The following is a 24977-nucleotide window of genomic DNA, read 5'->3' as shown; positions in this document are numbered from 1 at the left end:
GCATCCTAGCAAAACTGATCTTAATAAATAACAGACATCAAGCAAAAATAAATAACATGGTTCAAACTACTTTAACAAACCTTTAATCGTGGTATTTGGTCGACCTCGTGTCCTCAATCGCCGTCTTCGTTTTAGTAAATTGATGTTTACATTTCATGTGAGGCAGACAACAGTTTTGGTAACACATGTCGACTTCCAAGTGCTAAGCAAGCGTTTATTTATTATGTAAATGCCTTTTGAAGTTTTTTTATTCCTCGAACTTTTCGATATAGATCTATATTTTATGCTGGGTCAAACATAAGACAACATAAAATGAGGTATAGAAACTTGTATATTCACATACCATTGGCGATTCGCTGGGTCAGAACTTTCTTATTAATTGTTATTATTGTTGAACACATACTATGCTATGAACATGCATTGTTTAACACTAAATAAATAAAATTCAAATGTTTGCCAAATATTTATTATCTTCAACTTAATAACAATGTGACCAAACACAATTTAGAAATAATTAACAAATACAACTAAAATTAAAGCTGCACTCTCACAGATTGACAGTTTTGTCAACTTCTATATTTATTTTTTACTTGGAATGAGATTATGAGTGTAAATTTTTGGAAAACCTGTGAATGATATAAGACTGCTGATCAAATGGCAATTTCACATATTATCATTCGAAAATGGATGTTTTATCGCTAAAAGCTTTACTTACACATTAATAAGATAGAAATTTTGATCAGTTTTCCAAACAGTTGAGATCTCTACTATTGTGATTAAACTTATATCAATATCAGCTGATTCAGAGACAAAACTTGAAAAAAAGGTCAAAACTATCAGTCTGTGAGAATGCAGCTTTAAGCATGTACTATAACTGTGCATGTTTTTCAATAGACCAATAGTTATCAACCACATACAAATGTGACCTAGTTCTTTTTTATATATTCACAGCCTATGGCACATCAAAGCTAAAAACAAAATAAAACAAGACAGTTTTGAACTCAGTTAGTTGTTTAGTTTAAGTCAATACATGTCCGCTCTGTTTTTTTGTTTATATTTTAAAAAAAATCAAATTAACATGTAGCACAAAATATACAAATCATGGCAGCCTAACTAGCTCAATATACAAATACATCAGCTACAATTTATATATATTAGCAAATAATGACACAGACTGTAATCTAACAAGCAGTTTATATGTAAAATACACATTTATGTACAATTATATATATTCTATTTTATTCAAAACCTCTTAGAAAAAAGAAGTTATTAAAAGTTAAGCAACATCATGCCAGTAATCTTCATAGCTGCCTCTTTAGTTCAAGGAATGCAGGTCAAAAGTGCTCACTTCCAAAATGGCTCTGAACCGAGCCTTTCTGGTACTGGGCCTTTTTGACCGTACACCGAATTCGCATCAATGCTATACTTTAAGTTCAACTTAATGGATAAAAGATAGCTTGCAAAAAATATTACTATCAACCAAGAAAGCATAAAAGAAATTCTTGTATTATACACCACATATTAATGGGTTTATAAAAATAAACAAATGAAGTTCAAATATTTACCATGCAATAACATTTCTTCATGAACACTTTGTACATGTATCTTTAACAAGCAAAAAGTAACATTAACATCACATAGCCTATGACAAAAACATAAATGATAGTTACAAATGACTCAATTGTTTGAGACTCAATAATGTCAGATCAATTCAAATGGTATGGAAAACAAGAGTGCCATGGAGAGGAAGCCAATGCTGCTCTTGTTGTTTTTTAATCAAACAAGGGGCATAACTTCACAATTATTTAAGCCATAGTTATGGACCATGCTATACATGTGCGTATTGTATCTGACAACATGTGTACCAAGTTCCATTTGAATTTATCATTTTTTAAGTAATATCACAATTTCAAGTTATGCGTATTGTATCTGACAACATGTATACCAAGTTCCATTTAAATTCATTTATTATTTAAGTCAAATCAGAAATTAAAGTTGTGCGTATTGTATCGGGTAACATTTGTACCAAGTCCGATTTAAATTTCTTGAACTTTTTTTTAAGTCATAGCAGAAGATTAAGTTTATGCACAATGAGAAACACCCTGACACCGACGATCACAACAACCCGACTTTCTCTTTAAAACCAGGGAAGCTAAGAGTAACTGGTTAAAAAAACTTACTTAAGTAAATGTGTACTTTTATGTGAGATGAGATTCACCTTAACAAAAATGGATATGACCATAAAATGAATAAGGAGATTGACAAAGTTTATGAGAATCAACATTATGATTGCATTGGTAATCACTATAACATCGTATAATATAAATAAAGCTGCATTATCTTATACCAATAAAATATTATCATGGTATAAAATAACATCCCATGTTCAGACACATAGATTTCATCTGGGCGTGAACCCTCGCATTGTGTAAAGACTTTAAGGTACTACACCCACAAATAGATCTATTGCAAAAAGGTCAAGGACCCATATTCAGTGAAATGTTGGTGCCTAGAAATCCTGGGCCCCAATTTCTCAAAACTTCTTAAGCTTAACAGGCTAAAAAAGCTAATTTCAATTAGCCAAAATACATACTTAAAATCGATTTTGATAAAAATGAAAAATGGTTAATTGTGATTATCATACAGACAATTCCTAACAACATCTAAAAACGCAGATAATTCCTATATAACATCTAAAAACTCGCAAAAAAGTAAATATAACCCTTATTAAAAAAAAAACAGAAATAGTAAGCTCAGCTTAATCCTGTTATAAGGGACTCAAGAAGTTTCGAGAAATAGGGGCATATGATCAGGTTACAATATGAAAGTATTTTATGAGTGAATGAGAGTACATGTAAAATATGTGAGCATATCAGCATTATAAACTAACCTTATTAGCCCTGTTCAACACTAACAGTATACATGTGGGTAATGGAATTTTAGTCAATTTATGACTCAAACAAGTAAATGCAACAATATACGCAAGTCACCATTAAGAAAGATATTAAAGTGATAACGGTTACTTGTTATGCCATTTATATCAACAAAAAGTTGAAAAGTAAAATAATACTTATGCCATAAATTGACATAGCTATCACATATAGTAGATGGGTTTTTATCCTTTGTCCCTGACATTTGCAGCTCAGATTTCCGAGATGCGCACATATAGCCTTAACCTTTTCCTTTATAGAGACGTGGCCACATCAGCCTCCCAAGTTAATTACCTCCTTATTTAACTTGAGAGTAAAAAGGCTATAGGTACAGGAGTAAAAAGGCGTATCTATGTAAGACCATGTGTTGTGCATTATCCAGATATCATTAAACAAACTTGGCCCTTGCATACATATATTTTCCCAAAATTATATATCTGAGACATGATTGGTTAGAACCCTGATGAGGTTTGACTGAGGGTAAACATGAAAAGTACAGATTTCCCTAACATCACATTTACAAGATGATTATTGTTGGTTTGTCCTGATGATGCGTAGTTAATTCATCCGATCGATATCAGGTATAGGAGACATTTTGGTGCGATTTCCTGATGATGTGTATTCACTGATCAACATCACATATGGGAGGCATTTAATCATGATGTTGTGTAGTCAATTTATCAAGACAATATCACGTGTAGGAGACATTTTTTGTCCGTCGTCCTGACGATGTGTAGTATATTTCCCCGACCTGTTCTGCGTTTTCACTCCCATCGTTCTTCCCTGAATCATCGCTCTCAGATTCCCCGTCACTGTAAAATAGGTTAACACAATGACATGCATGTACAATACATCACAATATATAAGGATATACATACAGTCAAAACCTGTTGGCTCGATATCCCAGGGACCGGCCAAAAATTTTGAGCCATGCAAATATCAAGTATCTTATCAATAGACCATGACCATGAATCTGCTACTTAGTGACAGATGAAAACTCCTAGCACAATTAAAAATGATACCAGTGACCAAAAATTTAACAGATAAAAAAAGAATGCATTTATTTATAATATCAAAGTTAAAATAAAATCTTACGAGCATTTAAAGTCGCTTTCCGAGGAGCTCTCGTGGTCACTCAATCCTGTCAACTTTCTTCTCTTCTTGCCTTTACTTTCACTGCGTCTTGTGGCCTTTTTCTCTCCTTGTGGCTCATTGGACTTTCTTTTGTTTTGTTTAACATGTTTCTTCAATTTGAGGACCAGTCTATCTCTATTTTGTCTTAATTGTCCGGACTCTTCTTCTTCTGTGTCTGAACTAGACCCATCTTTAGATGTGTGTCTATCTGTGTCTGAGTTAGACTCCTCTTTCGATTTCCGTTTTCTGTCCTTTGAAGCATCTTCATCTAAAACAAAAATATTTCATTCAAAACATTCTATATATACTTTATAATGCAAATTGTCAAATTATATACACCTTTCAACCAATTCACTCTTGCCACTCGACATTAAGGCATATAAAATATTATAAAAATCCAACAGACGACAAGAAACGTTTGTAAAAATCTATGCCCCCCAAAAGGCAGACAATAAGTCATATTGCATTAAATGTCATTCGGGTAATTTAAGGTCATAACCAACCTCACCACTAAGTTCAAGGACCATAGGTCCAAGCTTTCTCATTATATTGATCAGACAAGTTTTTTCGTGTTGAAGATAACTGTGGCCCTGACTTTTGACCTGATAACCGCAAAATCAATAGGGCAATAGGGGTCATTTGCTGGTCATGACCACTCTCCCTACCAAGTTTCAGGACCTTCGGCCCAAGTGAACACCAGTTATCAATCAATGTTGTCCACTGGGATTTTGTCTGTAACCTAAAATGCGCTACATAATTTATATCTATGAGTTTACATACTGTTGAAGTCCTTTACAGCCTTCTTCACGATGTCATCATACTGTCGTTCACTGTAATTCACAGTCTTCCTTCTAGTTGCACGCCCCTTGAAATATTCATGTAAACCATTACAACCATGTGAACCAACATACTGTATACATGTACATGTTAATCAAAATGTTCTTTGACTGACCCTAGAATCATAAATCATTTAGATTTAACTCATTGAAGTTTTTGATATCTCCTTAAGGCAACTGTAAATTAATTGCTAGATTTTCATCCCCACCCTCCCCCTTTTTTTGGTCAACACTTAAATTTTATTGACACTAATAAAAAAGTTTAACTCTGTCTTGGAAGGACATTTGTTCATACCTATGTTGTCAATGTTCATTTCAACAAATTATCACTATTTCGAGATTATTATCCGGTATCGATTTTATTTCTTCTTTGTTTATCTAAAGGAAAAAAAACAACTTGCCCATTGGATCGACTATTGATTATAACCAGATACAATCTATTGTCCAGGCCGAACTAATCGATGTTGGATTATAATTGATTGTCAGAGCATCACTACTTGTGACCCAATATTTTGATATCAATTGATTGAAAGGTTATTGCATGAAGAGAAAGAATTTGTATTAATTATACCTAAAATAATATTACAAATTTGTTTTTCGGCCTAGAGCTTGCAAAGTAGTTAATTTCATGCTTGATTTTGGTTGAAGAAATTCAACAATACAAACTGCAATAACTTTTTCTTTAATTTATATTAACTTTTTTTTTCATTTATATTTGGTCATTTATTTTACACACTTGTTATCAGTATGCCATACCATTTCAAATTATATGGGGTCACAGTCACCAGGCATCAAAGTTCAACACAATGAAATGACAAACGCATTTCTATATCAGACACCATTACATTAGCCTTGCTTAGTATGACAAATACCTCGGCTCCAACGATGTTATCCCTGCTGATACTAAATGATTCCACTGATATCTCCCACGAGTGCTTTCTGAAAGCAACGACAATCATATATATGTAAGAAATTGTAGTGGTTGACATATGCAGTACTGGTATTTCTGGGTAGTTGGTTCACCAGCCTAGAGTAAAATGGGATGATACAGTAATTGACTGACTGATTTAAATACAATACATTACCACGCGCCTATTAATCTCATCCTCTGACATCAGAGAGTACTGGAATTGGCTCTGTAGCTGTCTTAATGACGCATTTCAATACATGTGTTTATATCTTAAACTTTCGCAGGTGTTTGTTTGGATTGCAGTTGATGGGATCTACATTAGGAGAAATAAATAACCATTTATAATTGCGGATTTATAAATGTAACGATTAATAAAATGTTTATTGAGACACGTCTACCATTTAGCCTGTATATACACAAAGCCTAATTGTAAGAAAAAAGTAAGTTTTATTTTGGACATGGAAAAAATAACACGGCAAACAATATAAAAAAAATGCATTATACAGTCAGTAAAATGCGTCTCCTGTATGCTACCATGTGTTTGGACCGATTACAAGCATCTGCCATTAAAATATCTCTGCCATTTCTAATATCGAGTGTTTATCGTAGTGAAACAAAGCAGATGGTTGTGTTAATCTGATGGTTGTGATCTTGTCACTTTTATTGGGGGTGTCAGGGGCTGTTTGAATGACAAACCAGGTAACGGCCGGTTTGTGTATTTCATAGATTACTGACTTAGTTTTGGATCGAAAATGAACAAATTTTCAGGTCAAAATCGGTCCAGACTAGCAATTGGTTGGTTTTTTGAGCCCTGCATATGAGTATTATGTGCCAGTTGCTGTTTGGTGATTGTTCACAAAAGGAGGTAACAATTCCATTTAAACAACGTTAAAAAATCCTTTCCAACAAGAAATCTGTGACTGTGTCCCTTTACCACAATTCTCTACATCCTGGCACTTATTTATACCTTGTTTTTGCATTGTATCGGTTTCTTCTTTTTCTGGCCACTATGAGTTTCGCCCTCAAGGCTTCTATTAACTTTTTCTGAAAAATAAAAAGACATTTATTACTGACATTAAACTGATAATTAAAAGCATTTTTCATTGGTTAAAAATCTCCATGCAATATATACCGGTACTCCATGTTCACACACACTACCAGTCTTCCAATAGCATGTGGGAGAGGAGCTAGGATAGACAGGTCATGTGGTATGCATAGTCACACACATTACCGTATTTTCCCGACTATAAGGCGATCCCCTTTTAAGACGACCCCCTAACTTTGTCCATGAAATCTGGTGTTTTTGTCTAGACTCGTTTATAAGACGGGGTCATTTTTTAAAGCAAATCCAGCACTTGAATTTCTCCAAGTCTGTGGTAATGTTCAAGCTATACAGTCAATTATCAACTAAATTTGTTCATTTGCTTAAATGAAAATCGCAGATTAAATGTCAACTGTGAACTCTATTGTGGAGGTAGGTTATTAATAGAACAACGTTACGCGGTTAAGGATTTTTTTCGTACAGCTGAAGTTTCATTCATATTTGTAGTAAACTCAAATATATTTATTGGCCATGATTTGAAGGTTCTCAGACCAGGATTATTGATTATTTTTCCGATCGTATGGTATGTTCTAACCAGCCTAGACGCAATCTTGGGAGTAAATGGGGTTATACGGTAAAGGCTGACCAATTTAAATACGAACCACTGCCATGCACCTTTGTTGTTTACACAGCTCGTGCTGTGACGTCACAATTTGTACTGTTTGATCTGCAGCCGACAAACACGACACATTCCATTTCATGAGTTAGTAAGTTAAATTTTTGCAGGTAATTGTTTGGATTGCAGTTGATGGGACATTAATTATGAGAAATAAATAACCTTTGATGATTGCGGATAAATTAATGTATATTAAACGATTAATGAAATGTGTATTGAAGCATGCCAGTAAGTCTGCATGATATACTCATAGCCTAATCATAAGGAAAAAGTAAGTTTTATTTCCGACATGGAAAAAATTACGCGATGATTTGTTTTCATAATATTTTAATTGCAAAGGCAGTAAAATGAGCCTCCTGTGATAAACAATGTTTGGACCGATAACAAGCATTTGCCAATTAGAAGATATTGAATGTTAATCGTAGTGAAACAAAGCAGACGGTCGTCTTAATCCGATGGGTGTGATCTTGTCACTTTTATTGGGGTGTCATCAGCAGACAATAAATCAGTCAGTCGTACACCGTATGTTGAATATTACTGATTCTGACTCTATTCTTTCTAAATTTCTAATAGACTCGCCTATAAGACTTTGAGGTTCAAAATCAGGACCCAATTTCCCCGTCTTATAGTCGAGGAAATACGGTATGTTAAAGCAGTTTTCATTGGCTAATATTTTCAACTCAATATCTACTCACATGTTCACAAACAGGACAGTACCAGTCTTCCAAGGGTACGAGGGAAAGGGGTGGGGACAGGCAGGTCATGTGGTACGCGGAGTCACACCCATCACACAGCAGGATCTGAAAGGAATAACCATGTGTTTACATTGTACATCATCAGAGATTTTTCCTTTATAAAGCAGACACCATATTTTGAGAAATGATACTGAGTTACTTTCCCAAAATTTCAAAGCTACCATCTTTTAGAACTACCATTGATCACTTTTAAAATTAGTTGAATCAATATGTGTGAGTAATTTCAATTTCAAATGACATATGACATGACACATCTCACACAACAACTTGTAAATCAATATGTGCCATATTTCAATCTGTTGTCAACATTTTTCAAAAGCTTTACAGGAGAGGATACACAGTATCACTTAAACTAAGCCTATATATATACAGTATTTCCCAAGCACAGCTCTCATACCATTTTAGCTAGTTTTTCTCAAGCTAAGCCTTATTATACCCTGCGCTAAATAAACATACAGTATGTGGCATGGCTGCTGATGCACAGACTTTGCACAGGTCTGTATCGTCTATATCCTCCTCCTCCTCCTCCTCCTCTTCCTCATCATCATCAGCACTGTTCACATCTTTTTCAGCATAGTTAACCCCTGTTGGGTAAAAAAAAGGACTATGACTTTCCACATGTTATGCTGATGACAAAATGAGTAGAGGTAAAGGATAGTTATTATTCAAGTTTTATGTTTAGACAAAATTTAGAAAAAAGAAAGATAATTTTTCAATGTATTTGTGTGTTTTTTCAAAACGAAATAGAAACTATTATCTGCTTATACTAAGGCCTAAAAAAAAATACATTTGGTTCGGGATACCCGACCCTACCTACGGAATAGGCGCCGACCCTAACGTTTTTATAGTCAGTTTGAAAAAAAAAATGAAAAAAAAAAAAAAAATTGTTCTTTTTTTTTTTGCTTTTAATATGTAGTTTAAAACCTTAATTGCTTATATAGAAGATAACTTTAACACCATTCTCCAATGATGAAAATGACATTCTTATGTTAAGCCTAATAAAAAAAAAAAAAAAATAAAAAAAAAAAAAGCCTACCTACCCTACCTATTTTTGAAAAGGATGTAACCCTAACCAAACATATTTTTTTTAGGCCTAAGCAATGCTTTGCTAATTTGAAAATGTCAGTTTTCCTGCACAGGACTCATTTTTGTCAAAACTATAAAATTATTTTTTCATTCGAGAAAGTGGAAGACAACCAATTTTGATCTCACATAACAGCTAACAGTCTAGTATATCATTACTTTAAAGGCCATGCTAAAGATAACAATGTTGCAAGCTAAGACAACTTAAAACTCTTGCTATATAAATGTACATTAACCCTTTCTTACTATTCATGGCGGCTGCACGGCGAGCATTACGCCCCAGTACTATTGGCTCGCCATCATCCAGATTCTCCTCTGCCTCACTTCCACTGGTTTCCGGAGACGCCCTGTTCTTGCCATCACGGTCACATTCCACTGATACTGGGGAATCATTCTACAAACAATATGATCTCTCAATGCACATAACATGACATCATATTTACTTGATCATGCAAAGCATGACAGAAAATCCATTTACCGAACAACATACACAAGATCTAGTTCGTTTAAATCAAGTCTACCCTACATGTATATACTTTCAACTTCAAGAAAAAAGGTCGTTTAAATCAAGTCTACCCCATAAACTTTCAACTTCAAGAAAAAAGGTCGTTTAAATCAAGTCTACCCCATATACTTTCAACTTCAAGAAAAAAGGTCGTTTAAATCAAGTCTACCCCATAAACTTTCAACTTCAAGAAAAAAGGTCGTTTAAATCAAGTCTACCCCATAAACTTTCAACTTCAAGAAAAAAGGTCGTTTAAATCAAGTCTACCCCATATACTTTCAACTTCAAGAAAAAAAGGTCGTTTAAATCAAGTCTACCCCATATACATTGAACACTGAAACCAAAAAAGCTCTTGAAGAAGGGTTCCCATTCATAATTTTATTCATAAAGTTTTCAAAGCGGCGAATGAAGAGGCCACCAGATTCATAAATGAAGGAAACCTAAAGACTGCAATATATTCAGTTTTGTAGGAATTGCTGGGTTTAAAAATCTTTATTTATCATGTTATCAAATTTACAATGATTTAACACCACCTCACCCTGTTTCCTTTTGCACCCCGGACCCGGCGTGATAACTTCATATATCGATCCTCATCTACATCATCATCATTATCGTTTTCACTCTTTTCTGAATCAGATTCCAACATCTTCTCAAATTCTGAGTCAGACTCAGAGGTTGATGGAGTTCCTCCCTTTCCTTTTTGTTTCTTCCCTTTCTTATTTGACTTCTTTGGTTTTGGTTTTTGACTTTCTTTCTTATCCCTTGCATGTTTCTTTACAAATGATTTTTTTTTCTTAGAAGATAAAGCATTCAATAATTTCCCCTTTACACCACCTACGGGAGTGTTTGTTCGTATGAAGAATGTTGCACCTGGCCGATGATTAACAAACTTGAGAACTCCTGGAACTTTAAACTCTATTCCAGTTTTTCTATCATAAAACTTCCCGTCCATTCCGCAGTAAAGCAACACTCCCAATACCTGACCGTTAGAATCTGAATACTGGAAGGGTTTGCCAGTTTCCTTATCATAATGGACCCCATCTTTTCCAATCACAACAGTTTTCTTTCTTACTGTGCATGGATTATCATTAACAGTAGTCTGTGTACTGGTAAGTTGTTTTTTAATAGCAGAATTTTCCATTTTTACACCCAGGGTAACATCATTTTTCTTATTTTTACCATCTATCATGGAAATCTCTGGCTTAAAAGGAATTCTTTGAGACTGTGGTTTAGGTCCTATTTGTAATGATTGGTTTGGCATAAGATTATTTGTGATCAAAGAAACACAAGGCCTATTTTCAACACCAGCATTTGCAAAAGTTTTCTTATCATCAACTAGAGGAACAAGCATTTTGCTCTGAATGTCATATCTGAACACATTGTTTCCTTGTTTAAGTGTGGCCGGTTGTGCACTCGATGCAGGGGATGAACCAAACAAGGGAACCAATATATGGGGCTCCGTCAATGAAGTCTTTATCGTACCAGCTTTCATTGTAGTGTTACTTGAGGGCCTTATAAGACTCGTCGATACCGGAAATCTCATTGACAACTGAGTCGGACAAGTCTGCTGCTTCAGTGCATTTGCAAAGGACACTGTATTCTGTGGTAAAGGTAAAAAAATCACTGGGGATGATGAAGCTGCCACTGAACTCACCGAACTTGAAGATGATGTAGAAGTAACAGACACTGAGGTTCCCGATAACCTGCTACTTCCGACAGCAATGGAGTATGGAACTGATGATGGCCTCGGGGCAATAATAAGAGTTTGTCTAGAGCTATTTATAGTGAAAGATGGTGATGATGATGACATGGATGTAATAAGTGCAGGTGGGCAAGTTATTATTGGTGCTGTTGGAGATGCAGATGCACATTGACTACTTAGAATTTTCAAGGTGCTGCTTGCATGAAGTGGAGATAGCAAAATAGTTCCTGAATCGCCACTTTTCATTGTCTGTGGAGACATCTGCTTTGAATTATTTAACAAAGAGGTGGTAGTGCAGCCTGGAGCAGCAGTTGAATAAACTGGTAGGCTTGAGTGATTCAACTTGCTTTCAGAACACTTGCTTTTGGTAAGCTGTTTTACAGGAATGACAGTTTCATTTAACTGTTTTTCACGTAACAAATCTCCAAGTGTGCGGCATTTCCAGCTCTGTTTTGATGTCAAAGCTTTCTTATCTGATGTTGTACGTAACGCCATTTTAGCAAGATTTTTTGACAAAGGAGACAGTGTCTTCTTTTTAATGCCCGTATCAAGTTCACCAGATTTAACAATTTCCATGTAGGGATTCTTTAATTCCAGTATGTTTTTATTTTCTGCATTATCACCTTTGACTTCTACAGGTGTTTCAGCGTTGTCACTTTGCATGTAAAGATTTTTCATTTCGTTCATATCTGTAACGTCCCTATGTTTCACTGTTTTAGTTTCCTCTTCACTCTCTGTGTCACTACTTACTCTTTCAATCTTTACAATTTCACCATCATCCAACATGATTTCATCTCCAATTTCATCCTTTGTATAAATGCTAGTTATTCCAATTTTCTCTTTTGAATCATCAGGTTTCACTTTCCCATTATTTGCAAATGTAGGCTTTTCACATTTGACATCATTTTCTTTGATGTTCTTAACATTAATGACTTCTAATTTCTGAAGATACATGTTTTTCAAATCACTAATCTGTTTATTTCGTATATTTAAATCAGCAATGATAGGTTTCTTTTCCAATTTGCAATGTACATTTTCAGTCTTAATAGTTTGTGAAGGCGAAATGGCCACTTCCATTTTGGTCTTAATGTCTTTAGTAATGGATTCACAACATTTCTGGTTGTAAACCTTATCATCTTCTTCTTTCTTTGCAGTTTTACTGAGTTTACTTCCTTCCTCAACCTTTTTAAGCAGATCATTGTTTTTCTCATCAGCAACTGCATTTATTTTATCGTCTGCTTCAACTGTGCTTTCGCTTTTGTCTGCTTCCATTGTATGCTTTTGACCTGAAGAATTTTTAAGTAAATCAGCTCCCTTTTCAAGTTCAGACCTTGATTCATCACCTGGGCAATCTCTATCAGCATTATCACAGGTGTTACTTTGATTGTTAACAATATCTTCCATCTCAATATTTTCTGTTGGCTCTTCGATGCCATCAATGCTTTGGTTACATGTTTCCCCTTGTTTTGAAATATATGATTTCATATTATCTTGAGTTTGAATATTTTCAGATCTTTCTTCTTCCAACTTATCTTCTCCTGGCCCTAATGCTCCATTTTTTGTTTCACGTTCAGTTAAAAATATGTGCGAGTCTCTATCCTTATCAACTTTCAAAGTATCTTTTCCACTTGCATCTTCAGGAGTATCTAACAGATTCTGCACCTCATTTGCAAGAACAACATTGTCAGGTTTGTCTTTGGTATTATCGAATGGTCTTGACATTGCAATCATGTTACCTTTTCTTATGTCTGACATTGGACTCATTGGACTTGATTGGCTTATGATCTCTTCAAGTTCCATCAATTCCTTCAATGTCTCATCAATTACTTTCTCCTCACCTTCTGCTTCAATATCATCTTTCTCAGCCTTGCTTTTAGTCTTTTCAATGTCTTGGTTAATTGCTTTTGAAGAGCATTTATTGTTCTTTGGAGAAGTAACATTTTCATTTCTGTCATCAGAGATTCCTACACTTCCCTGAAGACTCTGTAATTCCTGAATAACATCAATAAATGCTTTTTCACAGCTACCTGACTCACTTTTCTTTTCTTTATCAGTATCTTGAGATTTTACATTTTCCTTCAAGGATGAATTTACACTGTGTTCTTTTCCCTGATTCTTAGTAAATGCATTATTGGTGGCTGCCCAGGACTTTTCCATGCCTGATTCACTGACAGTTCTATTGGTAGTCAAATTGTCATTGCTTACGGTAATAACAGAACACAAATCACCTTTGTCTATTACACTTATATAGGCAGTTTTGGTCGAACAAACATCTAAAGAACTAGCATCTCCTGCACAGTTAATTTTGAGATCATCTGCATTGGATACAACCTTACTTTCCACAGATTTGGAAGTGGAAATATCACTTATGGTAGCTGAGTTGTTCTCTTCAGCATTGTCAGTCAGATCTTTTATTTCCTCAACATCATCACCCACAACTTTATCTGTAGCTTTCAAATGGTCCCTAGCGCATATACTTTCATAAGCAATCGTCTCCTTACTGGCACTTTCTCCTCCTTTAACAACCACATCACTAATAACATCGCCAGAGGCATCAATACCACCTTTAACAATGCCATTGCTAGCTCCACCCATGTCACAAATTACTTCATCTAAGGGTTTAACACCACCGTTATTCACCATTCCATCACTAGCATCACCAGCAGCATTAGTCTTAACTCCTTCGGATTCAACAAGCTTGTCTTGTTCCTGTTCCTTACCACTTTGTTTCCAAGCACCCTTACTCTTTCTGCAGTATTTGCGGAGCGTCTTTTTATCTAGTCTCTCCAGTTTCACTGAACAGTGGGGCATGTCATATTTCTTCTCCTCCTGATGAATGTGTTGCTTGCTCCGCAGTTTTGGGGGTTTGAAGAATCGTGGGGAGTTGAAGAACAGGGCTTGAGCACAGTCAGCTGAAAGGCCAAGACGTTAGAAATCAGGCAGCGACACTGACATGGTATAAGTATTTACCTACTGCTAGTATATTATGTAGAGAAAACTTATTATTTATACTGTACGCATTGTGATGTCAATGTTTATATATCAGTTTTGCACTCTGATTTGATAAGCATTATGTCATATGAGCACCATTAATAGGCATTACAATGATTGGCTTTTTTAATACAAATCATATTAATGCATATTGTCGATAATCTTTCTGAATGTTTTATTTGGGTTGTACAGTTAGCGCAGTGGTTAGCGCGTCTCAACAAGGCAGCCTTGGTTCGACTCCCAGCCTGGGCATATGTGAGTTTGGTTAGTGGTCGCCAAACTGGACAAGTGCGTTTCCCCAACAAAACAAGACTATTTACACTTGAAAATGAATGATTTGTGTCTAAGAGCTTTACTAATGCTTTAAGAAAAATGATTTTTTTCTGCACAAAACATGAACGTTAATACGAAAACAGCGCAGGGCTCTCGCGAGGGGGGCGACTTGGGCGAAGTGGTCGCCTAAAATTCCCAGACTTCGCCCATTTGTATCATCAAAGTGACATTGACTTCGCCGAAAATTTTAGCACATTGTAAATCTGTCAATCAGCAGGTATTTTACCACTGTCCCATTAGTCAAAATATTGCAATTAGACATTCATAAAATTTGGTAATCTCCTAATCCGATAATTGGGCCGTTAAAAGTTAACCAATCAGAATGTACATTGAGAAGACCCTGATCAAATGATACAAGTTCGTTAAAATGAGATAGAAAAGGCGACATAATTATGAAAAATCGTGTCAAGCATTAATGAAGTTAAACGTAATTGATATATGTATTGGACAAACAATGCAAGACATTTTAAACATTGTTGCTTCTGAAGCAGACGGTCATAGCCATCTTGGGCCATCAGCAAGGTGGTGCTAAGAAAATCAATAACATGACGTATCAACAAATATTTTATTGGTTTAAGTGAAATGTTCATGATAAAAAATTGATTTATAAACACAAAATTATTTTTTTTTGCTTTATGTTGAGTTTACTTACAGTATTTTTCTACTGTTTACAATGTCAAAATAATCCGCGAGATCGCCATTTTGTCGGCTACATTTTGTCAGAACAATTTTCCAAGGTAATTTCTCAACCTTCCATAATGTATTGGTAAAGTTTTCATCAAGGACAGTGATTTAAATGTAATTTGGTTCTTAAATGTCAACATATTGAAAATTATTTAGCTTGAGACAAGTAAATAACAGCATAGCTGAATGTGACATTCATACCCTATCCTGAATGTTCCAAAATAAGTTTCGTCCCCCCAATATGTTGACAGTTCATTTATAAGGTCATTTTGATTGTTTCAAATCCTAAGCTGTCTTGGGTTGTTGTTTTTTTCATTTTAGATGCTATTTGGAGATAAACTATGTGACATTGACAAATACACTTTTGCTGACCCAAAAATGATACATTATTTTATGAATATTTTATCAACTTGAATGTGAATATAAACTCAGGTGTGTGGTATAGCATAGTTTTTGTATCAGGTGTTACGAAAAGTAACACTTCTCCCTAAAGTCTCCCCACTTCTCCCCACTTCTCCCTACATTGATTGAAGGGAAAAGTCACTTCTCCCAAAATTTTCAGCCTAGTGAGAGCCCTGCAGCGATCTGATCTTTAGTCAGCAGTCTATGTCACTGGTTTCTTGACATTTACGCTCATTCCAAGACAAAAAAAATATTAAAAAGTTGTTAAAACGGTAATTCTGTGAGAGTGCAGCTTTAAAGGTGTAAAAATTAACTTCAAGTTTCTTTTACGAACAGGGTATGTAACAAACTCACAAAACCAAGTTCAAACAAATTAAAACTCAGTTAATATACGGCAGGTTCAATTAATAAAAGATAATGGGCTCAGTCACTAGTGAAAAACTTTCAAAGCAATTTATAACCATTTTAAGCTAATTCTTACTATTTTAATAGAAACATTTTGAAAAAACAGTTTTTTACAAATGTATCGCAGTCTGAAGTTAAAAGCTCTCAATTATTTCTAAACTTGATCATCCTTGTAAAAAAAAAAATGAAAATGCCAATTGGTTGGAGTGCTAATGAGCAAACAGCCACTGACAGAAATTCTTGAAATTACCTGAATTAGCAGCAGTGAGATCTGATGCGGAGACTTTGATGGGGGTGTGGAGGGGTATGGAGGTGGAGCCATCAATCGAGGGGTCATCATTTTTTTCCAAGGTTGACCCATCCTCAAGGAGATCAATGAAACCTCCAAATTCACTTACATCACTGCAGAGCAAAATAAGAAACAGATATGGTCATGAGTGAAGTATGCCATGTTTACAATTGTAAATCCTGGTATAAATAATTATAAAAAAACAAGAGCTCTCACAGAGACAGCTCACTCAACAATTCCAACACTGTTATATTTAAGGATTGCAAAGTTTTGGTGAAACATGCATGGATAACTGTAAATTGTAGATTACATGCAAAACTTTTATCAGAATTTCTATGTCGAATAATTAATGGCCATAATTTGCATTATATGCAAAGTAGAGTTTGTATCTAACTAATTTAAGTACGATGGATTGTTGGGAACCCTTATGTAATGCAATACATTATGTTCTTGCTAAAATAACATGTTTGAAGGTCCTTCCATGCAAAGCTTGAACAAGGTGTGCAGGTGAGAAGTAGAGCTCACCTTATTGTTCAAATAGCCTTTATTAACAAGAGAGCGGAGGAGCTACTGCAAAAAGGGGTCTGGTGTTTTTCAGTTCAAAATAGGCATTTCTTCAGGCCCAAGTTATGGGCTTAGAAGAATGTAGGTACCAAGTTCAATTTGAATGCCCATTACTAGCATTTACAAAATGTGTTCGTACCAGGTTTTTTATCCATGTTGTGTGTAGCCATCATAAATAAACTTCTTGTAATTTGGACTTTCCAATGTTAACCAATGGGGGTCATCTACCAACCAACATACAGAAAGACAGACTAATAATATCTGTCATGTGTTTCTGTTCTGGATAGAAAAATCCGACCCGAGGGCACCTGCGTTGCCAGGTAACGAGGCTTGCAGAGTTACCGGCCACGCAGCGTGCCCGAGGGTCGGATTTTTTTTATCCGGAACGGAAACACATGATTGATATTTTTTCTAGCACACCTTAGATTACATTTTTTTGTGAAAACATACGTAGAAAAGCGCATTTTTGTATTTTCACCAAAAAGCGCATGCGTTGATGTTTACTGATGTCATGACGCCCACTAATTTTTATTCACTGCCCACGTCAAGAAGTTCCTTTAGTATCACGTCTTTTGAGGGTTATTTTGTTCTGTTTTGAAGGTATATTTTTGTAAAGTTAATGTTTATGGAACTCATCCATTGAAATCTCATAATTTTGGTTACAAAGAGTGTAAAATAAAAGAAATAAAAAGTATTACGTCACAGCGCGTGACTCATCTGGCATGGGGGGATGCCAGATGGAGTTTTCCAGCACTGCTGAATTCACCGGAAATGCCTATCCGGTGTGCTAGAAAGACATTACTGCCATTTGCAAACCCAAATCACCCATCATCTTCATACAGGCATGCAAAGTTCAAAAAGTTCAATAAACCCTGCTGCGTAAAATTAACATGTTCAGAAATCCTGCTGATCATTTGACCAGTACTGGGGCTTGCGCCAATAGTGACCACAGACTGTCGGCACTGTTTAAGTGATCATTAATCCGGACCCCAGCAAACTCATACCTGCACACCAGCGCCCATGTTTCTTCTTGTGTGATCTCATTTCTCAAACTCCGGTACAGGAGCAAGCGCCCCGTCTTGTCCTAAAGTAAACACACATGTGCATCAGGCACATTACTTGGTACAATTTTTCCAAGTGTTTGACTGTTTCCTATTTGTGATCTACATTTATATTTTTCATGAATATTTTATGCTTTCATTTTACAAGTTTAAAAGTTTTATTTCAAACATTTTGCAATTCACTTGATAGACTGTTCAACAATTTTCTAAAGCTGATTTAGTGTTATAATAAAGCTAATAACAAACACCTTATGCACACTTGTATATATGTATATACATTTTTCAATAAAATAATTCCAACTTACAAAATTTATCATTTTACAGTGATTAAAATAAGCACACAAGCTCAAATCAAGCCCAGGATCGTAAACAATAATCTCAATTTGGATAAAAAAATAATAATTTTGTGCCATTGGGTTAAAAACTTGATTCAATTTTGTAATTGTAATTATTGTAGCATATAAATTAAAGTATTCAGGCTTGTTCAAATTTGATGACAGTAATTACACTATGTACAAAGCTGATCTTTACTCTTACCAGCAAGCACCAGTAAGCTCGCCCAAGCTTGTCGTGGCCGAGGGGTGTGTGTCTGATGTCCCCACTGGATTCCAGATCCTCGTTCACACGCTGATTGAACCGGTCGTTGAACTCAAACTGGTCCTCGAGCAGATTCTACAGGTAACACAAAAAATGGTTTTATTAATAAGAATTCACTTACATTGTACTAGAAATCATACTAAACACAAAAAGACAAAAGACACATGAAAAAATTCATTGTTATCTCACCAAGTTCACAATGAGGTTGAAGCGTGAGTTATGTATATTTTCAACCATAAGTAATGATGGTTGGGTGTCTTAACAGTTTTGTACCATATTCTCACTTACAATGTATCTTGCAATGAGTTGAGTGTGGTTATCAAAATATTGTTATGATTTCAGTGTGTTTATTATGACTTATTTTTATTTGCCCCATTGTGAATGCTAAAACTTATATTTTTCCCATATGCAAAAATAATATTCACAATTTTGTTTTTACTTTTATACCTTTAATAAAGAAATTAGACCCCCAAACTGTTTTTTTTATAAAAGAGTTGGGCTATTTATTCTTAAAAAAGAAGATATTTTCTTGCTCTTTTCTTTTGCTCTCATTCATTTCTTTTTGCCTAGAATTCCCAATTTAGTGAAAATGACCCTTAAAAGTAGGCCTGTGCCCAATTCCTAAAAGGGTGAAGAAAAACACACTGAATTACAAACACACAACTGCAGGATACCTACTGGGTACATTCTCTGTCAATTAATGCACCCACGAAACACATTCCAGTATGGTACAAATACATATAGACTACTTTACTTTCCACCATAATACATTTATCATGTACATCCACCGACCTACATGTATAAACCATATATTTATAGGTCTAAGGTACTTATAATCTACATGGTCTACCTTGAAAATCCTTAATTTAGCCGCCACAGGTATTTTTCCATAGTTGTAGCCAGCAGATTGTATGAGCATGTCATCTCTTTCTGGGAAATCCTCAGCAAACTAAAAGTGAAAACAACAAACCATATGATTCAGTGGTGTACCGTTCATGATATTTAAATAACTATTAGTGGACATGTTGATTTATTAACAACAGAAAAATAAAATAAAAATTATCTTATAATTGGCATCAAAGACTTTCAATGGAAATCATTTGAAAATCGCTACAATCCTAATCATTTCATTATTAAAAACATAGAAGTTGCATCAAAAATATGAAATAACCTCATTACGTATTTTTTATGTCATTAATAAACAGTGTGTGTATACCACGTTATAAATTCCGTCATATATTCTACGTCGGAAGACAATATTTTGCTTAAAATGAAGACTTAAATCAAAGGTAACTTTTCTTTTACTTCACAATTCCAAATGAAACAAAGGGTAGTCTATGCCACTTATAGAGCCCCGCATTCCTTATATTACTTGAGTTTGATAAGGTGATTAGTTTCATAAACTCCGACAAACCTGTTTCCAAACTATTGTTTTGACAGTGCTCTGTCAGACAGCCGTTTTGTGAAAAGGTTTGTCGAAGTGTTTTAAGAAACTAAACTCTGAATCAAACTCTGGTAAAAGACCGAAGGCCTGGCTCCGTAAGGGGCGTAGACTGCGCTTTATTTCATTTTAAATGGTGAAGAAATAGGAAAGTTATCTTTGTTTAAAGTCTTCATTCGAAGCAAAATGGTGTCTTCCGTCGTAGCATTTATGACGCAATTTATCACGTTGTATACACACACTGATAAATAGGGATGAAAATGGCAATGTTTTCTGTAAATTATCACAAAAATATTTATGATAATAATAGAACCTGTCGTTCATGATCATTCAATACGAAATTTATTAACTCATTTACTTAAATTGCAAAGAACAAAGGCTTATTATCAATTTTAGAAAATTTAATTAATAAATTTCGTATTAAAAAGACCTCTGGTGTGAGATCTTCTCTATATATATGATATTAATCTTAAAGCTGCACTCTCACAGATTGAATGTTAAGACAACTTCTTTATTTTTTGTCTTGAATGAGCCAATCTATGCCAGTGCTCCAGCCAGGATTTGAAAAGGGCAGGGTGGAATTTTGAAAAGGGCAAGCTACAAAATGTACATGAATCGTGTAAGTGCGATTGGGGTGGTTGTGGGAGGGGTCCGCCACTGTCACAAAGGGGGTTTTGGGGGGTCTCCCCCTAGAATTTGTTTTGTTTTCATACTCAATTTAAATCATTTTTCATGATATCCAGACTTGAAAAATTTTTGTTTTTTTTCTCAAAATTTAGAAGGGTGTGTTTGAATTAAAATTTGTCTGTGGTTGTATGATTGTACTTGTCTGGAGTCTTCTTTATTGCAATGTCACATATTTTTCCTACAAATCATGTAAAATGAAGAAAATAAATGACAGTTAAAACATTTAAAGCAATCAAATAAGTACACACAAAAAATAAAATATGTAGGGGACGAATCTTTGTTTGGTACGATCGGAATTGGGTACGAATGCAACATTCAGCCTGGCTGTTATTTAATTGTCTTTCGTAAAACAATGTTTAATATGCTGATGTTTTAGAATAAATTGACAATAAAAATCACTGCCCTTGCTTAAAAAATCACTTTTAAAACATAGAACATTGATAAAATAACCCCGAAATTCGTTCTGACAAAATGGCGTTTTCGGCGAATTTTGACATGATCGTCGACATGATAGGTAAACACTTCATAAAGCATCAACATATTTTTGTTGGTAACAAAGTCATTTTCATCATGAATATTTTACAAATAAACTTTCAAAACATTTACTGAAAAAGTGATGTATTTGACTGTGTTAGCGCCACCTTTCTTATGTTTGCAAATCGGCAGTGACCGTCTGCTTCAAGTCAAAAATGTTTAAAATGGCTATTCACGTCTGTACAATACACTTAACAATTATTTAAAAGACTTAATTGTGCTTGACAACATTTTTCACCATCCCTTCGCATTTTACGAACATTCAATATTGAATGAACGAGTTCTCAATGTATATTCTGATTGGCTGACATTCAATAGTCCCGCCTCCTGGCGATGTTTCTCTTTTTGGCGGTTCCTAATTATCGGATTAGAAGATGACCGATTATGAATACACAGGTCGTCTGCTTATTACACAAATACACAATTAGCTGTCATATGACTTGGTCAAGGCACATGGGAAGATGAAAGGGCAGTACGGCATATTTTAAGCAGTCAATTGGGGCATGGTGACACCTAGCGGGAGCAATATTATCACAAGTATTACGTAATTTGTCTCAATTAAGACAGAGGATTAAGGGCTGCCGATCTTTCATAATGATTTCAATAGTAAAAAGGGCACTAATGGAATAATTGGCACTAATCGAGCACTTGTGAAAAGGGCACTACTCAAAAAAGGGGCAGGGCGGTAAGAAAAGGGGCACGGGCGCTGCGCCATTGAAAAACGGGCTAGCTGGAGCACTGTATGCAAATATGCATGGAAAACAGTCATATAAGATTGCTGACAAAAAATTAGATCAAAGATTTTTATGTTATAATTCAAAAATGTTTTATGCAGTTTTCTTAAACTGTAAGTAACGCTTTGAGCCATAAAACATTAATTTTCAAACGGAAATCGAAAATCTGCGATCTAATTTTTTGTCAGCAGTCTTATATGACAGGTATGCAGATATTTACGCAAAAAATGGCTCATTCCAAGGCAAATAAATTAAAAAAATGTCAAAACAATAAATCTGTGAGAGCACAGCTTTAAAATTGATATACCATATTTTTGAGTATGATTGATAAAGTAAAAGACACATTTCCTTTGAGTGTTATAACACACTCTTTTCACAGAGTGTTACCAACAAGCCGTACATATTATTTTTATTTTTGTTATTTGTTTGTTGTTAAAGTATCGTGTTGTAAGTAGACTCTCTTATAATTAATACTTGAGTGGCAATATTTTCATGTATTTTTTTCACTGTAATTTTATTATGGAAAAATATTTATGTTGTAATAATGAAACTAGCTGAAAATCGTACACCACAGAATATCACTTCTGCTTATATCTGCCACTTTGTCTATTATAGACTTTTTGGATTTAAATATCTGAATACCTTCATCAAATCCTTGGCAAAACGTTCAGCTTTTACAGTATTTCCAATTCCTCTCAAAAGTCTACGATGCAGCTTAATGAAGACATTCTCTTGGCCAACTGATAAAAAGAAATAAAAAACTACAGTTATGTTATATTCAATCAGAACATTATCTATGGTCATAATAAAATTAATATTTTTAGAAAACATAATTTATTTTCAATTCATGAAATACATGTAATCAAAGCAGGTGTAAGGACTTAGGCCTAAAAAAAAAATTGTTTGGTTAGGGTTACATCCTTTTTTTTTTTTTATTAGGCTTTATATAAAAATGTCATTTTCATCATTGGAGAATGGTGTTAAAGTTATCTTCTATATAAGCAATTAATGTATTTTTTTAGGCCTTATTAATCTTTCTGATTTACATTTGTACTAAGGGAAAGTTTGGACCATTTGGACGTTTCCCTGTAACATCACAACTCTCCACCTTCAATCCCAGGCCATAATTATGAAGAATTATATAACCTTAATTTGCATTTCAATTCCACAAACAGTAATAATTGGTTTCAAATACATATAAACATATATTTACCCTGTCAATACCCTGTTTGTTATAAAAAAGACCTGTTTAAACATGTGTTCATTTATTACACAATGTACAGTTGTAGGTACACCTTATTACTGGAAGGCACGGACCAGCACCTGCCAATCTTTTTATGCCTAATATAGCATTTTGTTTTTAAATTGAATGCATTTTCCTGAAGAAACTTTAAGGTCTGACTGTACAAGAGATTTCGTGGAGTCTGTTTGATATCATTTTAAAATTAAAACAGCTTTTGATAAAATAAAAATTAGGACAAATGGTGGTTTATAATCACTTTGCTGTGCCTTAACCATTGAATTACAACAGCAAAGAATATGGACACATGAATCTTTCACTAACGAAAATCTAAAAGGACTTCACAGGGATATAACTTATCACTCGCCCACTCGCCAATGTCAACCTATTTCTGATCTGGACGACTGAAATTGAAAAGACGCCTGAAAGACGAGTCCGATTTTTTCGTAGGGGTCCGAATAATATGCTCCTGGTCGCCGAGAAATACCTCTTGCAAATGGGTACCGGGCAACGGGAAATAGAATAATTGCGATAGCCAATCATGAATCATAAAATCCAATATGGCCGCGCCCATGTAGACTTATGAGGAAAATTCTTGACAGTGTTGAGGTTTGCATGGCCGAATAACAAAGCATTTTGGAGAATATGAAAAAATTAATCAGCCAGTGCTTAAATACTCCCTTAAACGGGCGATCTACCACCCATGGCCATCCAATACCGATCATGGTTTGGTTTGTTTTGAGTACAGTATGTCTGCCAGTTTTGCAAAATATTTTTGTCATTACTGTGAATTGTATAAACTTGACAGTATTAAAACATGAAACTAGTGATACACACAAACGGTCCCTTTCTTTTCCAAATGGTTAAGAAAGACTTTTGGAAATTGTGAGGCAGCAAACATTTTGAAAACCTTAACAAAGCTGTCTATGACAACTTACATGTATTGTTTTGAACCGGTCATTCCCTTGAAATAAAAAATGAGTGTTTTTAAATGGAGGTAAATAAAATGTGTATACAAAATGTTGGTCTAGTGGGTTTGATGCTGGGCTCGTTAATTTAAAAAGCTACGAGCCCAGCTGGCTAGTCTGGAAAAGTTAAGTTATATCCCTGCTTCAGGGCGTTTCTTTATATCAAATAATGTTCTGATAGGTACGAAGGGCATATATTTCTGCTCTGAAACTCCATCACAAAAAAGCTACTAGTGCAAAGGCTTGGATATCGAATAAAACAAACAGTTCAGATGAGAAATGAACTTAAAATCACATAATTTCGCGACTTAAAATAATTATACCATTTTCGTCTTCCAAAAATGCTTTGAGGTCGTCAGTAGCTACATTTCGATGTTCCTCGCCGAAATGATGACCAAATCTTTCAAGGAAGGAACAAACAACAGCAAAATTAGGATCTAACTCATAACTGTCAGATTTCTGCATTTTGCAGTA

General features: G+C 34.8%; 1 protein-coding gene across 1 annotated transcript; it reads right to left on the bottom strand.

Annotated features, from left to right (window-relative positions):
* Nucleotides 1-456: 456 nt before the first annotated feature.
* On the bottom strand, nt 457-24977 carry LOC128220019 (remodeling and spacing factor 1-like). Its single transcript, XM_052928252.1, has 15 exons — nt 24827-24977; nt 22938-23035; nt 19750-19848; nt 18840-18974; nt 18246-18325; nt 16639-16790; nt 10410-14485; nt 9613-9760; nt 8740-8867; nt 8224-8328; nt 6778-6854; nt 5773-5839; nt 4845-4929; nt 4026-4332; nt 457-3742 (listed from the first exon to the last, which is right to left on the bottom strand). The coding sequence occupies exons 1-15, from the start codon at nt 24966-24968 to the stop codon at nt 3622-3624; spliced, it is 5820 nt and encodes a 1939-aa protein (XP_052784212.1). The 5' UTR covers nt 24969-24977; the 3' UTR covers nt 457-3621.

The sequence above is a fragment of the Mya arenaria genome, chromosome 15, assembly GCF_026914265.1.
Source record: "Mya arenaria isolate MELC-2E11 chromosome 15, ASM2691426v1".
NCBI classification, from domain to species: Eukaryota; Metazoa; Mollusca; class Bivalvia; order Myida; family Myidae; genus Mya; species Mya arenaria.
The sequence above is the reverse complement of the archived record's forward strand: the minus strand, read 5'-3'. Positions and strand labels throughout refer to the sequence as shown.

Excerpts from the sequence above, each read along its gene's own strand:
- LOC128220019 (XM_052928252.1), bottom strand. The coding sequence starts at position 24,968 with ATGCAGAAATCTGACAGTTATGAGTTAGATCCTAATTTTGCTGTTGTT. Across the intron at positions 14,486-16,638 it reads TCTCACTGCTGCTAATTCAG|CTGACTGTGCTCAAGCCCTG; the intron begins GTAATTTCAAGA and ends TTGGCCTTTCAG. Across the intron at positions 5,840-6,777 it reads CGATACAATGCAAAAACAAG|AAAGCACTCGTGGGAGATAT; the intron begins GTATAAATAAGT and ends CGTTGCTTTCAG.